At 38.1% G+C, this 15,899-nt stretch overlaps 4 protein-coding genes and 1 non-coding gene across 5 annotated transcripts; 2 read left to right on the top strand and 3 right to left on the bottom strand.

Annotated features, from left to right (window-relative positions):
- Positions 1-2,123: 2,123 nt before the first annotated feature.
- LOC101315245 (F-box protein At3g56470-like) lies at positions 2,124-2,603 on the top strand. Its single transcript, XM_004300917.1, has one exon. The coding sequence runs from the start codon at positions 2,124-2,126 to the stop codon at positions 2,601-2,603; it is 480 nt and encodes a 159-aa protein (XP_004300965.1).
- Positions 2,604-4,295: 1,692 nt separating this feature from the next.
- LOC101314957 lies at positions 4,296-6,929 on the bottom strand. Its single transcript, XM_004300916.1, has 4 exons — positions 6,865-6,929; positions 6,687-6,744; positions 6,502-6,544; positions 4,296-5,062 (listed from the first exon to the last, which is right to left on the bottom strand). Exons 1-4 carry the CDS (start codon positions 6,927-6,929, stop codon positions 4,899-4,901), a joined length of 330 nt encoding a protein of 109 aa, XP_004300964.1. The 3' UTR covers positions 4,296-4,898.
- Positions 6,930-8,224: 1,295 nt separating this feature from the next.
- Positions 8,225-12,034, top strand: LOC101305373. Its single transcript, XM_004298991.1, has 6 exons — positions 8,225-8,883; positions 8,987-9,198; positions 9,925-10,204; positions 10,319-10,404; positions 10,484-10,575; positions 11,254-12,034. Exons 1-6 carry the CDS (start codon positions 8,560-8,562, stop codon positions 11,484-11,486), a joined length of 1,227 nt encoding a protein of 408 aa, XP_004299039.1. The 5' UTR covers positions 8,225-8,559; the 3' UTR covers positions 11,487-12,034.
- Positions 12,035-12,208: 174 nt separating this feature from the next.
- On the bottom strand, positions 12,209-14,168 carry LOC101314667 (protein NtpR-like; the record flags this gene model as incomplete). The annotated part of the gene is made up of 4 exons (XM_004300915.1): positions 12,209-12,830; positions 12,927-13,133; positions 13,215-13,948; positions 14,057-14,168. Coding segments are annotated over 4 exons (1,293 nt in total), but the record flags the coding sequence as incomplete, so codon positions are not given.
- Positions 14,169-14,320: 152 nt separating this feature from the next.
- On the bottom strand, positions 14,321-15,858 carry LOC101306135. Its single transcript, XR_184620.1, has 2 exons — positions 15,285-15,858; positions 14,321-14,742 (listed from the first exon to the last, which is right to left on the bottom strand). It is a non-coding gene; the product is annotated as an uncharacterized LOC101306135 (transcript).
- Positions 15,859-15,899: the final 41 nt, after the last annotated feature.

Below are 15,899 nucleotides of genomic sequence, written 5' to 3'. Positions count from 1 at the left end.
TTGGGAACTAGTCATTTTGTCTATGTGATTGAAATATGCTTTATGTTCATTGGAGCAACTTTATTATAATAATTCAGGGCTATTGGTGATGGAACTTCTAGTTTCTTTGACATTCATAATATAGGGACTTTTATTGTTCTTTATGGCATCCGGTTTTTTGAGCCTGCACCCTGTTTAAGTTTAGGATGCTCTTGGCTTTTAGGTTTTTTTGTTTATACTCAATTGGCATCATTCAGGGTTGCATAGTATGTCTTTCTGTAGCATAAAATTTGTTTTCCATTTCCTGTTGGTATCGAGTTCTCTTGATGTGGTGGATATTGACAGCAGTATATTACCTATTTCCCTAATTTCTTTTTTTTTCCTTGTTGTTTTTTTTTTGTTTTCAAGAGGTGAATGTCGATCTATAAAGCTTTATTATCTCACTGACTGAACGGTTTCTTTATGGAATTGAATTCAGCTTATTGGAATAAAAGTGGTTTTGTACCTCTTGGCACCTCCACTGGAGAAACAACTTAACACAGAGGTCAATCATGTTTCTCTCGTCCTCCCTACAAATGTCATAAAAATAATTGAATTTTCTTGCTTAGTTTGTTTAATTTCCTTTAGAATTATGCTTTTGGCTCACAAAATTTTGTGTGGTGGTCAATGAATTATAGACATTAGTTATCTAGCGTTGATGAGAAATCTTTTTTTATTATTTCTGTACAAGATTTTAGGGCCAAAGTTAGAGTTAGTTTGCTTATGAGATTGAGTTCTCTTTTTGTCAACTCATATTATAATGAATCTGTACATAGGTTTTATGTTATTTTGATGTGTCAATTACTATATCAGCTCTTTGTCACTATTTTTGTGCTTGGACGTGTGCTCGATGGAGCAATGACATTCTGCGGTTAAGTATTAAATCCATTTTAATGTATTTCATGCCGTTTCATCTTTACTTTACATGCTGTTCGCAAGGCTAGAGTTACAAAAAGAGTTTAAAGATATTAAGCAAGAAGAGCAGATCTCCATGCTTCATAAAATGCTTGCTCCTCATCTTCTTAGGGGTATAAATTCAAAATTCTATCAAACATAGCATGCCTTACTAATAACATATGCACATATGATTTCCGAATAGATGCATTACCTATAGTTATACAATTTTTTTTTTAGAGGAACCTATAGTTATACAATGTGTTAGCTTTGTTTGTATCTGATATGCATGGCATACACCAACCTGCATAGCACAATCTATATTACATTATTACATATCAGAAAGTTAAAGTAAATTTTACTTGATATTGCATATTTTGATAAAGTTTCACCTGGAGCGCCTATAGTTTCAGTAAACTTTGACCCAACAACTAAATCTGCCTAGAGTTTTATGTTATTCTTATCTAAACGTTAATTGTTATTATAACCATGCCACTAAAATTACCTGTGCAACTGCCAATGTGATGAACTGAGAGGTGGAGTGGAATCAGTAATATCAATTACAAGTGTAAAAGCGGTGATGAACTGAGAGGAATATTGGTAGATATATGCTTGAATGAAATGTTGAAGTACTGCTTTCACCCTGAGTTTCTTTTATTTAGGTTTCTTTTCCTTCAAATTGTTTTTTTTTTTCTCAGAAATTCCATGTATTTAGGGTGTCCAAGGAGTGGAAAACTATGCAAGAAAAGATCAAATCAAAGCTCAGATTTAATTTCTCTTCATTCATCTATTCTCTACCAGAAAAGGGACCATTTCAAATCTTCCTTTTCAACTGTTTTATGTTGTGTAGTCGCAATTGTGCAACCAACAAATATGTAAATGACCCTTACTGCGGTGTTTTATGCTTACTAAATAGTGATATTTCACTCTGCTGGCTTTGTATAAATCGGATCCATCAGAATATTGTCGTTCATTACACTTTGAAGATAAACCAGACTATTGATACCTGAATGCACTTTTCCGTGACCTTTTTATTCGAGAAGGTTACTTCTTATTTTTTTAACTTTGAATTTAATCGACTGGTAAATGAAGTTTATTTATTCCACAAAACATTAAGTTTCTTTTACATCTATCACAGTTAGAATTTCAAGTTTAGATTTTTTATTTTAGCAGAATCCTTTCTGTAAAAAAGTGGAATCATAGAGCTTACTATGGGGCAAAGAAGGAGAAAGAAGAAGCAGAAGAAACATATAGATGCTGATTGGGCAGGTCTGCCTGACAACATTCTTGAGGTAATCTTTGAGCGACTGAATTTGATGGATTGTATGTCTATTAGTGATGTTTGCAAATCTTGGAGACGTGTTGTTGCGCAAGAACTTTCTGGTTGTCAAGGGCATGGGTTCCCGTGGCTCCTAATGTCTGGTGAGAAAGACAAAAGGGTTAGGACTTGTATTAGCATATTGCAAGAGCTAGAGTGGGAGATGTTGCTTCCGGAGACGTTTAGTAGATACTGCTGGGGATCATATCAAGAGTGGTTGATTCTAGTTAGAGATCTTGGCTCTTACAAGCTTGATATTGGATTGTTTAACCCATTCACTCGGAAGCAAGTTGATCTTCCTGGAGCATGGAACTTGTATCACAAGATGGTTCTCTCAGGGCCTCCCTCTCTTGAAACTGTATCTGCATGCTGATTCAAAGTCACTCCCATACGCTTACCTTTTGGGTTCCAAGAGCTCAATCATGGCTTGAGCATAAGCTTGATGGTGAACCATTTGTGGATGGTGTCTTCTCCAATGTAAGTTTTTATCTCATGGGTAACAATGATAACATATGTGAAATTAAAGGTGCCGATATATTTGCTGCAATTAAGAGAGACGATGCCTCTGCTCCTGCTGCTTTTCATATTGAAAGGCATTACCATGAAGTAACAATGCCAGATGAGCATGAAAATAATGGTGTGCTGAAGTATCTTGTTGAATCTTGTGGAGAGCTTCCCAAACCAGATGCTGTGCTTGTAACATTATTTTGAGGTATACTCGCTGGATTTTAGCAGGATGTCCTGGAAGAGGGTAGAGAGTTTGGGAGATCGAATCCTATTTCTGGGCAAGTGCTGTTCAAGATCTGTCTCTTCCAGTGGACTTGGTCTTAATGTGACTGATGGTATCTATTTCTCAAATGATCATGCTGTTCCATGGTGGAACAAATGGGATTCTGAATATCTTGATGGCATTTCGACTCGTCTTGGTCTTGACAATAGTGGGACAAAGGATTGGGGCATTTTTAGCGTCGGCAATAAGAATCATGAAACTTTGTCTATCCGGTTCCGTAGCAATCGTGACAGATGGGGGACCTGTCTGGTTTACTACACCGCAATGGTGGTGTTGTAAGAATTTCGCTCTTACTTGACACTGAATCTGTCTCATCTAAGGGTATCTTGTTGCAGTTGACATATCAAGTTTAGGAGCTCATTCCAGAACAAATGACATTGTACAGCCTTAGTGTAGAAGGCATATTTTGTGAGTTAACTAGGAAAACAGCCAGTATAATCTAATATCAGTGTTAGTGAAAATCTTTTGTTTCAAAGTCTGAGGTTTGATTCCTCGTGCTTGAACTGGTTTTTGTAACTTGGTCCCTGTGGATCTAACCGGCTTTTACCGCTCTACATGAAGAAAAAGGCTTTCTTTTATTCAGTTCATGAGCCTTGGAAGCTAGAAACCTTTTCTTAGTTTATGTTTACTATATTCCAGTTCTTGCATATCATGAAAATGAAGCATTATCTTTAACATTCATCACATGTGGACCTGTGGGTGGTTCAGTACATAGCAGTAGGTGATCCAAAATCCATGGAATTGACTGGTTCTTTATTTGTTTGAATTTGTTGTTGACACGTTTGGCAGATTTTGTTAATGGGAAAAAGACTGATTAGAAACCCCTTTTGGAGGGTATTAAACTGAGTGGTTTAGTAGGATTAGATATAATCATATAAATAAACCATGACATTAGCTTGTGTATTCTGGAACTAGTCAAGCACACCTTGCAGCAAAAGTATTCAATATTATAAAACAAGAACAAGAATATATTACGGCCACTGGAATTGACCAAGTTATTACAGCAATCGGCTCTAACCGTTGGATTTAACTCTATTTTCGTGTTATCACGATGATGTTGAATGTAATGAGAGTCGTTCAATTATGATTATTTAACAGTTAAACACGATAGAGTTCGAACCCTAGTTTCGTGTCCTCATCAAAGCAAACAAAACAATGTGAAGGGCATTAGTGAATTGGTGGTGGACAGTCTGATCTGATCCTCAAAATGGACATGTGTTTGGTATTAGAATTTGACGTAGCTGAAGTGTTTTTAAGAACCACCAAATGTGACGCGGTACCTGAAATTTGGTCACGAGGTTGCTTTGATGACATTTTCAGAAACAAAAAAAGAAAATGGACAAACTCAGAGATGAACATGTGAAGACGTCTTCCTTATAATAATCATCGTGTGACCGACACTTCTATTTCTTCTGGGTTCCTTTAGGCCTCGTTTGGTTTATGGAAGGAAAATCAATTCCATTGTCTTTTCCATGAGGATGGGAAAGTAACATTCCTGTCAAGTTTCCTTTCCTGTGTTTGGTAAAACATGGAAAGTATTCAGGAAAGATCATTTGATTTCCTTTCTGATGTTTGGTTGGTGTAGGAAAGGAAAGTAAAAATATATCAATGTTCCCATAATATCCTTGCCTTTTAAAATAAAAAGAATATCATAAAAATTCAAACATTCACCAACCTACCATGGGTTTTCAAGCATGCGAAGATCCAGAACACCAATCAGGCGTGTGGAGATCGAAAACAACAATATGAAATCTGAGCAATGGAAAGTCTAATCAAGCAATCAAACCAGGTAGTGTTTCTTCTGGACTTGAGAACCAAGTTCTGGAGCAATTTAGTGGTCACATCCCTTTTTAAATTATCATCATCTGCTACTACAACCTACAGTCCTCCGAACTCTTTGGAATTTGGTTGCTCCGACAGATTTCCTACAACATTCATAGCTATCCCTAGAGAATGCAGGATTTGAAACCTCAGAACAAGCATGTCATGCTTTCTATGATATTGATTGGGTTCATAGACATCTAGATATTCTCTCCCATCATCTGCAGCAAAATTTGTCACAAATGATTCATAAGTTGCCAATACTGAGATAACCTTTTGTGTTCTTACATTGTATTCTCAAATCAATTCAAATCCATAAATAAAGCACACATGATATAGATGGGAACAAATTTTCTTTTTGACAAACAGAATTGCATTAAAACACCAAGTACAAGAAGAGAACTTACAGGGCAGAGAAGTCTGCCAAACCAAACAACAGGAAAAGAAACTAAATAGGAACATCAAACAGAAGTAAATGATATAAGGAGAAAGTAGCAGGTTGATTTTTCTAATCAACCGTGCACATTCCTCTGCAAGCTAACCAAGCTCAAACTATATGCTGTGCCACCAAATTAGCCATCCTGCTAAGCCACAAATGGAGACATACTTAACAAGTTGAATAAATAAATAAATAAAAAGGGGTATTCATCTGACAAAAATATAAAAGCTGTAGGGGCTAATGCTATATATTCGGAAACCTTTGAGATATGATGCATTATGCGTTCCAACAACTTCAGATGCAAAGAGCATACTCATTTATAGAATGAAATGCTTATTACACATAATGAATAAATAACATCATCAATAAGCATATCAGCTATTACTAGCTCCTATAATTTAAATAAAAATAAATCTAATCTCTTGCCTAACTACACTGTGAGTTTAAGTATCAAACTTTTTCTTGATACATGATGTTTTACAAGCAAATAGGCCAAGATTTCACTTATTTGTGCCATAGAGATATGTACATGTTCACTTTCCTGGTATTAGCGATGAATTGAATTAATCATAAATTGGCACCTCATATGGACATACTGATCTAGTGTACCTATTGTTTGATTATCTTTTGCACACACATGTTTCTAAACATTTCAATTCTTCCAATCAACCTCGTATATCAGAAAACCCAAATTACAATTTGATCATCCAAATTTATGAACACAGAAAAGAAGCTACTAAAACCTAGTTTCCACTTAAGATTTCCCCCACATACCCACAAACCCCAATAACCTTAATAGGAATACTTCCCTATCTATTTTCATTTGAATTTTGGTTCTACAAGGATCCAGCAGAATATGAGTATCCCATATACTCAGTAATATGGTCATGTTCCAAATACAAAATAAATTCAAGAATCAAAAAGCACTATTCTTCTTGTAATTGCTTCCAAGAGTTTACATTCATCAAATATATCTCATCACATAAAGAGCGATTACAAAAACCCCCATTTTTTCTTTCTTTCAATCAATTCCAAAATTAATATAGAACAACATCATTAGCAATTGAGGCCAAGAGAGTGCAGAACCTAAATATCACAAAATCTTCAAATACATTGATGCGATTCCAATTAATTCTCAATTCATACACAGACAGAAGCACACTAAGTAAACCAAGAGAGTGTAATTGTATTATGAACAAGATTAGAGAGCTGGGGCCTGACCTTCGATTACTTGGGAAAGAGAAGGCTGATTGCCGAACGAAAGCTGAAGAAGAAGAAGAAACAAATCATATACCAACAACCAAAAAAACATACAGAGGATTTATATATAACTGGCTGATGAGAACATGTGAATTCTTCATTAGTGAAGATAAATCAGTTCGTCTCTCTTGAGTCTTGATACAGACCTTCGTCTCTTCGTTTCTTGGTGATGAAAGAGGCGCGAGACTGAGGGCGCGAACGACTCTGTGAATGATGAAACAATCTTATCAGAAGAAGGGATTCGATGGGTAAAATTGGCAATAGCATATTTGGGATGGGGTAGTGTTGTCCAGAAAACTCGTAATGATGGTTGGTGTCATGGGCCCCACAGTTGGGAACTGAGAAGGGAAAATGATTCCCATGAATTTTGAGTGGAACTGATTTCCCATCTATCTTCCCGTTTTGTCAGGAAAGTGCTTCCTGAGCTTGTGCTTCCCAAACACGGGAAAGCAACCACTTTCCTTTCCTTTCTCCTAAAATCCATGAAACAAACATGGCCTTAGGGCTTAGTTGGTCTTCAAACATTAGTATAATGGAGACTTACAATGCTGGAACTTGGAAGTGGAAAACAAGAACATAAATGGCATTGTTGTGTAAAATGTCATGCTAATAAGGTCAATGAAGTATGATGTAGTTTTCCTTTTTGGTTTATGAAATTTGATATTTGACCTTTATTATAGGAAGGGTTTGATTTTTGACTGTGTCACACCTTTAGGTAACTAGGTCAATTGCCAAAAATGAAAACTATCAACTCTCATGTTAGGTTAGGTGCTCCATACCCATAAGCTATTTCATAGATCAACATTATCAACTTGTGTTCCGTTGCCAAATATAGAAAGATATGAAGAAGTTCTTCTTGTGCTTGTTTGTTTTTATTGATATCATATCTCTTTATTCCAATGTAATTTTGTACATATTTACTATTAAGACTAATGTCGGTAACATCTTATTTATGTTTGCATGATACAAAATCAGTCGATCTTAAAATTATAACTAATTTAAACACCTAAATACAACGATGTAATACAATCGATTGAACCACCTTTTGGAGCTATGACCACACAATTTTCATTCCAAAAAAGAAAATTACATTTAACAAAATAAAAAACAATTTTCCGAAAAAGGAAATATATCAATCCATTCCTATTGGAACGGATTTTATCAAAACGGGATTGATCTGACTGTACATTTACCAAAAGCCAAAACGGCGCGTCGCCTCACGCCCCTAATAAAGCTCGTGGCTCAAATCAATAAATAGTAAGATTTATTAATTTTCTCGAGAAAATCGAATGGGGATAGGAAGGACAAGACCACCTCCCCACACTTCCACAGAATCTCACCATCCACGTGTTGAAACATTTCCCACCACCCACACGTGTCGTACATCCGAATCCATCCTCAATGACTAATCCGAGTGGTCTCAAACCCACCAATCCCCAGCTCGGATTATTAAAGCCGCCCTTCTAAGATATTTTAAACTTTATTAGATAACCCCGGTTTTCCTTATCTGCCCTCGTCAAACTCTAAATTCCACCCTCACAATAGCATTTAAGTAAAGACAAAATTGTAATTCCGTGGACATGGGCGGCCAAAGTAAATGACAATTAATTATTTAAATTTAATTTTTAAAAAAAAAATTTGGAAATTGTTCTTCTTCTCTCCTACCCACCCCTACGCAGTGGCTGCCCATCCATTTATTCAGAACCTTTGCTTCCTCCATTTTTCCTTTCTCTGTTTCCTCTGCCTGAACTGATATTACCAATTTACCCCTGAAAACCTTCCTTTGCCAGACCTATACCTCCTCTCCCAGATCCATTTCAGTCCCGGCCTCCATTCTAGGGTTTTGCCATTTCCGTTTTCTGCGATCTGATTCGTTTCCACTTCGCACCGATTTCACAACAGACGCTGTGACGATCGAGTAACTGCTTCCCGATTCCGATTTCGTTGACTTTATCGAGGGTTTAAGAGCTCCGATAACGAACCGGATTCACGGTTTCCGGCGTAGCTGTAGTTTGAGATATGTTGGGGACGGGATTACAGGTGACGCGTGCTCGCGGCGAAGATCGATTTTACAATCCGGCCAGAGCGCGCAGGGCTCACCAGAACCAGAAGGCCGCCGAGCAACTCCGACGAGCTCAGAGCGACGTCACGTCCAGTCAATCGCATGCGATTAAAGGCAGCAGCAACCTGAACCGGGAACCGGAGAACCGGGCCGGGCCGGTTGAGCATCATCCCAAACCGGTGGCTGTTCCAGCTGGCGAGCCGGTGGTTAAGCCGTTGAGTAATCTCGAGCGGTTCTTGCAGTCCATTACGCCCTCAGTTCCTGCTCAGTATCTCTCTAAGGTTATTCATTTCTTGTAGAATCAATATGTGTAGTTTCATTTGCTGATTTTTATCGAATTTGATTTGTGATTAGAATGCTGTACTGATTGATTGATTGGTGCAGACGACGATGAGAGGATTGAGTACATGTGACGTGGAGTTTCAGCCGTACTTTGTTCTTGGTGATCTGTGGGAGTCGTTCAAGGAGTGGAGTGCTTATGGTGCCGGAGTGCCGCTGATTTTGAACGATAGTGACTCTGTTGTTCAGTACTATGTTCCTTATTTATCCGGTATTCAAATATACGGCAACTCTATGAAGGTGTCCTCTAAGTCAAGGTACGTTTCACTCTGTACTCCTCACTTATTTATCGCTCAAAAGGTGAAAATGATTTCCGATGAAGTTCTAGTTGATGTCGCAATCGGTTTGGATAACTGTGGCTTCTGTTTTCTAATGCTCAGTATTATTTGATGTTAGCAGAATGAAAATGTAGTATGATTGTTGTGTTCAATATGCATTTTTCGTTACTATATTTTTTGGGATTGAAGATGATGATTATTGGCTATCTCCACCTCCCTATACGTGAGGTGTGACCTCTCTACTAAAGACATAAAGGGGAAATGTCAAATACAACACGTTTTCTGTTGCTGTCCCCAAAAAAAAAAAAAGCAACTGCCATTAGTGTCCCACTATGCATTCCCTCTACAACATTACCTGTTGAACTGATTGTCTGAAATGCTTTTTTTCATTGGAAAAAAGGGTAGATAATTCAATTGCAAGTCAGAATAATATCTTATGGCTGTGACGTTCAGAATAATATCTTATGGCTGTGACGTTTTGAAATGGAAGCTAGACGATTGGGTTAGCCGTGTTTCTTGCTACTCTTTCCATCAGAATCCATACTTCTAGTAGTATTAATTGAGTCGCTTTTCCTTTTCACTCTCCTTGCGAATTTATGTATAATGTGTACCATGTGCATGTCATTGATTGTTTGACATCATAACTCGATCAATTGTATTTCGTTTGTTTCTGTACTGCAATCTGATGGTCCTTCTGTCTGATAGGCGACCAGATGAGGATAGTGACAGTGATTTTAGGGATTCTAGTAGTGATGGTAGCTGTGATTCTGAATCGGATAAATATTTGAGGAAGCAGCGGAATCATCAAATGCTGTCTAGTGAAATTCCTCAAAGGTTAGAAAGAATAGCTCTGAGAGATCAGCATTATCCACTTCATGAGGACTGCTCTAGTGATGAGGGTGAACCTGTAAATTCACAAGGTTGCTTATTATTTGAGTATTTTGAACGTGATGTTCCTTATTGCCGTGAGCCTTTAGCTGATAAGGTTATAACTGAACTTGTACCCTAATTCCCATTGTGTTTAGAACAAAATAGTAATATTTATTGCTCTTTATAATATTGCTTCTTGGTCTCGGCCTCTAACCTCTCAGTTTTACAGATATTGGATCTTGCGTTTCGTTTTCCGGAGCTGAAGACAATAAGAAGTTGTGATCTACTGGCTTCCAGTTGGATTTCTGTTGCATGGTACTATCAAGCTCTGTAGTTGGTTTTAATGATATGTACACAATTAGTAAATTAATTGATTTTGAGTGGTATGCTTCAGGTATCCAATTTACAGGATTCCAACAGGACCAACTTTAAAGGATCTTGATGCGTGCTTTCTGTCATACCATTCCCTTTTTACCCCTATGGGAGGTAATAAGTAATTCCATTGTTAGTTCCTTACATCTATGTGTTTGGTGTTCTCTTCGTGATTGAAGGCTTTTCTGTGACAATTCATATGTTTACATCTAGATGCTACTATATATTCTTCTTATAGTAGATATATGTGGGCTGATATACAGATAGGCTCCTCTATAATTTTACTGTTGGAATCCTTCATTTACTGTATTGGTCTGAGTTATAACTTGTGATTACTACCACATTGTGGTCGGAATAGATGTAGGCTGATATTTATATAGGTTCCTCTGTTCTTGGAATTCTTCAGTTAGTGTATTGTTCTGAGTTACAATTTCTGATCACTACCACAATGTGATAGGAATATATAGAGTACTCTAACTACCTGAATTTTTTTTTCCGACAAGATAAAAAGAATAAAACTACTTGTATTGATTTGTTTACATTTAGGTGTTATTCGGTATTCATGAGGTAGAATAATATTTAAATAAGACATGCATAATAAAACTAAACTTTGTAAAAGGTCGTATTCCTGGTGTGCACATGCATATTTTCATGTCAAAACAGATGCATTATGGTAGAGAAATATGTGGAGAAAAAACATAATTTGGTGTGAAATATATTTTAGTTGTGTTGTCTGGTTAAACTTCCCCCTTTTGTGATGGTTTGCTTATATATACATGATGTATCTTTCAGGTGTACAGGATCCCCGAGCTCCTGTAGTGACATATCCTAGTGATATGGATGGTATCCCTAAGATGTCATTGCCTGTATTTGGTCTTGCTTCATACAAGTTCAGAGGGTGCTTGTGGACTCCTAGTGGAGGATTGGAACGACAATTAGCGAACTCCCTCTTGCAGGCCACTGATGACTTTCTAAGGCTGCTTCAGGTCAATCATCCAGACTTTCTGTTCTTCAGCCGTCGATGATAGACTCAAATGTGATGCTGCAGTTGCTCTAATAGTCGAAGCCTGTTTGCTTTGTTAACTGGTTCAAAAGTTGCTTGTTTGCTGTATTCGGTGAAACTCAAGGTGGCAAGTTGGTTTTCGGTGATTCTCTGTTTTGGGTTTCTCTCATTTACTGAAAAGAGAAAGAAAAAAATAGAAAAAAAAAAAAAATTGAATGAAACTTATAGAAAGTGGACCTTTGGGCATGTTATGCTGGCTGTGTTAAGGCTCAGCAAAAGGTGAATAGAGGAAATATAGAGTTAGATAAGCTATAGATGGGCTAGTTAATCAAAGTTGTTAGCCTAAGCAAGTTCATCTTGCTTTGTTTTCCATATGTATTAGCAAGGGTATATTATGAAAATACCAGGCTCTTTTTTAATGTCCTGTTAAGTTTAGTGTGGGGATTTTGATAGATGCTTTGTAAGTGTTAGCTTCAGGTTCCCCAAATTTGTACGAGTCATAACCTTGATTGTGTTATGAATTTTAGTAACAGTTAGACCGAGTATTATACATAATCTGTTTTTGTCAAATTGGTCTTTTTGTCATTTCCTTTTGTCAAGTTCTGTGCCTGATCATTTTGAGTTCTATCTGTGCTTGATCATAGTTTTAGTATTAGCCAGAAAATAGAGATGTGGTGAACCTGTTGCTCTTAAGAGATTCTGTACCACAGATAACAAGAAAGTAATCTTACCCCAAGCCACTCAAAATTATCGTTTTGATGTCTTTCACTGAATGGAGATTAAATTTCTGATAACTACCATACGAGCTGGGTAATGGAACTTATATTGTTGTTGAATACATGGTTACTTTCAGAGTAAAAAAACTATGCAGACGATGAAAGCACTGGCTGGGAAGTAAGCTGCCCTCTCAAACTGATGCTCTTGATTCCTTTCGCCTATTGGAAATCAAATTTCTACCGACTATCATCGAATCGTTCTGGCACTTCTCGGGGTAATGGAACTTCTTATACTGTTACAGAAGATGAAGCAGTGGCTACTGACTAGCAAGGAAGCTTAGAAATCCAGCATATTGCACTGGGATACCATATGGTATGCACAGCAAGCAGATGGATAAGTAAGCAATTGATCAACTTGCTTGGTCTGTTAACTTCTTCTCTAAAGAGTCGGAACATATCTGAGTCATGATGCGGTAGAATGACATCAATTCAGATATCTGCTCTATGGACATTTTCCCAATGATGGCCCTTGCAACTCTCTCCCTGTCCTCGCCCATCTTCATTCGCTCCATATACGCCGAAGCATTTCTCACAGTTGCACCCATTTGCTTTAGCCTTTTTTCTTGCTGCAAACTCAATGCTGTATTTGACTGAAACAATGCAAATACAACACCGGCGTTAAAAGTATTGAAACGAGTAAGTATATTGTTAATCTCTTTCAATGATTTCAGTTTTAACAGACTGACCTCTAGAAACTCAGCTCCAACTTCCAGTTCAGATTCTTTGATTGCCATACTTCCGCGCTTAGAATACATGCTTTTGGCAACTGAGAAGCTCCTTAGGAGGCTCTTCCTCTTCATCTCTAGCTCATGATTAAGCTTTGGAGCTTTCGGCACGCACTCCGTCGACTGACGGAGCTTCTTTTGATAAGCTCCTACTGCTTTAACAAACTCCTGCATTGACATCATACTAGTTAGGCACGATATTATATGTGCATGAACAAAACTTGGTGATCCTAGATATGTAAGCATTACCTTGTATGCATATGCACATCCTGGATACTCAAAATCATCCGAATCAGGTTGCCGCATCCTCTCTGGATGAAATTGAAGTCCCATGATGAACTTACCTTCATCAGGATTATAAGCATCCGGATCATAAAACCCTTCGATCAAACCATCAGGGGCGAAAGCCATTGGCACAAACCTCTGCGCCAATCTCTTAACACCTTGATGGTGATAACTATTAACCCTCATCTCCATTTTCTCATCATCCAAAGAATCTCTAAACCATTGATGAAGAGGAGTCTTCTCCACCACCTTCACCACATGTCTATGTCCATCGTAATCATCATAGTTCATATGCGTCACTCTCTGATTCCGATCCGGGCACTCTTTCTCGAGCTCCTTCTCCACATCTTGGTACAATGTACCTCCACAAGCCACATTGAGGACTTGCGAACCTCGGCATATTCCCAAGTAGGGTATGTTCTTCTCTAGGCAAAGCTTCGCCAGCCTCAGTTCAATGGAGTCTTTCTCTTTGTCTATGGCTGTGTCACTTGAATGTAGCTTCCCGATTTCTTGAAGCTCCTCGGAGGTGAACCCCGAGAGCTCTGCGTCGTAATTTGATGGATCTATGTCTTCCCCTTCGCATAGGAGAACCCCATGGATCGGTTCAAAGCTTTCGAGTAGCGTATGGACTCCGCTGACTCGTGGAACAATAATAGGTACTGCTCCATAGCTCACAATTAGATCTAGATGATATTCTCCTGTTACATATATCAAATGAAACATATATCAACGACCACTAAACACGATGAACACGTAAATCTTGTAGCCAAAGCTAGCCCTAAGATGTTAAGAGATCAGAAACAAACCGACGAAATCTACAAACTTGTTCTTGCGGACGGTGCGGCGGGAGACGATGAGAACCCTAGGCAGAACCATTGAGAGATCTGAATTAGCCATGGAGTTGGATTTTACAGGATTATATGTATGAACCTTTATGGTTTTGATTTGAAAAAACCAGAAGAAGTAACTAATTAATGAATATGGATTTCTGGAATGAGGGTCGTAATCGGCGACGTTACTTCTGGCAAAAACTGTGGGAGACTATAGGACTGGGACAGTTTTTCTTTTTTGTTGGATTTGGTTTTGTTGGGAAACAGATACTTTGGTGTGTTCGAATTGTTTCAGGCGACGCATGTCTGTGAAGGGAGATTGGGAACTGGCCAAATGTTTGTTGGCGTTATAGTAGGATCAGGATGGACTAGGATGACGATTGTTATAATTTTGATGCAAGTCAGAGTCAGATGAAAATTCTATATTCATAGGACTCTTGCAAGGTTGGAGACTTGACTTGAGGGTGTAAAAATAGAAAGGAAAAAGAAATAAACAGAAAGGATATTAAACCCTAGTCGTTATTCCTAGCCCAAACAGGAAACAACATCAAAGCTTACAGTTGATGAGGCAAGGGAGAGTTACTACTTTGTCCTTGATCATGTGAGATTTGAACTAAGGCTGTCAAATTTGACACGATCTGATAACAAGACTCGATCAAAATCTGCAGGAAATAACGCGAGTCAACGATGGGTTAAGCACGTGTTAACTCGCTAACACAGAATGAACCCGTAAATATAATTAACACGAGTATAATACCCATTTAAAAAGGTACTATTATATAATAAATTACTATAAAGTTATTAACCAAATTTTAGTTTACAAATACTTTCTTTACATAATATATTACATATTTAAAAACAAATATTAACAAATTAAAATAAACTAATATCCACATGTCATCTGTCACTATAATTTTACCAGAATGCTCTTCACTACATATCAACTGCTATTGTCGACCAGTAGCACAGTAGCACATTGCCGAGTAGCATAGTAGCACCCGATAAAAAAGTGTTATTGCAATTTTATTTTAAGGCAATTCTTCGGAATCAAACAAAGCTGCTACTGTCGTTTGTCGTTATTAGAGACTTTCTGCTACTGACGGCGAAATGGCTACTGCTACTAGCATGACTCATACTCATCCATATCTAAGGTTTTGAAATGTCACATTTGATCTAAAATCAGCACGATTGAGAATCGACTCACCTTCCTTCTCGCCTCCCTCACCTTTGAGTCCACCTAGGGAATCAAGTCACTTTAGTAACAATTGATGAGCAGTCCACGCTGTGAGGAGCAGTAAGTGCGAGAAGCTAAGGATGAATTTCTACAATAATAAAGCACATAGCAAAACAGATGCCCATCCAGTTATACAAAACCTTAAACTAATTGAAGCTTCAATTTCCAAATCAAAACATCGCCACGAAGAACAAGCACAAAAGCAATATTGGTAGTCAGAATCAGAGAAGCATTATGGGAACCAAACGAAGAAATGCGCAGAGAGAAGTGAGCTGCCATTGGATTAGGCGGTGGAACTCGTCGGCTTTGGAATGGACGAGATCGGGATTTGATTCAGCAATCGTCGTCATCGAGAATCAGGATCGGCTCGAATCGGCCGTCGTCGAGCAGCGAGATCAGTCCGATTTGGCAATCGTCATGGTCAAGTATTTGACAGTCTTCGCCGTCGTCGTCGAGCTTTGGCGATCGGTGCAGCGTCGGCTAGACAGCGCCCTTTGAGAGAGAGAGAGAGAGAGAGAGAGAGAAGAGAGAGAGAGAGAGAGAGAGAGAGAGAGAGAGAGAGAGAGAGAGAGAGAGTAGAGAAGA

Source organism: Fragaria vesca, linkage group LG5 (assembly GCF_000184155.1).
Source record: "Fragaria vesca subsp. vesca linkage group LG5, FraVesHawaii_1.0, whole genome shotgun sequence".
Lineage (NCBI taxonomy): Eukaryota > Viridiplantae > Streptophyta > Magnoliopsida > Rosales > Rosaceae > Fragaria > Fragaria vesca.
This window is presented reverse-complemented; position numbering and strand designations above follow the sequence as displayed.

Bases quoted from the DNA above. Each gene is read 5' to 3' on its own strand.
- LOC101315245 (XM_004300917.1), top strand. From the start codon at position 2,124: ATGGGGCAAAGAAGGAGAAAGAAGAAGCAGAAGAAACATATAGATGCT.
- LOC101314957 (XM_004300916.1), bottom strand. From the start codon at position 6,929: ATGGGAAATCAGTTCCACTCAAAATTCATGGGAATCATTTTCCCTTCT. The intron at 6,745-6,864 runs GCCCATGACACC...CATCATTCACAG, and splicing joins TCTCAGTTCCCAACTGTGGG to AGTCGTTCGCGCCCTCAGTC. The intron at 6,545-6,686 runs GTCTGTATCAAG...CTTCTTCTTCAG, and splicing joins CAAGAAACGAAGAGACGAAG to CTTTCGTTCGGCAATCAGCC.
- LOC101305373 (XM_004298991.1), top strand. From the start codon at position 8,560: ATGTTGGGGACGGGATTACAGGTGACGCGTGCTCGCGGCGAAGATCGA. The intron at 8,884-8,986 runs GTTATTCATTTC...TGATTGGTGCAG, and splicing joins CTGCTCAGTATCTCTCTAAG to ACGACGATGAGAGGATTGAG. The intron at 9,199-9,924 runs GTACGTTTCACT...TCTGTCTGATAG, and splicing joins AAGGTGTCCTCTAAGTCAAG to GCGACCAGATGAGGATAGTG.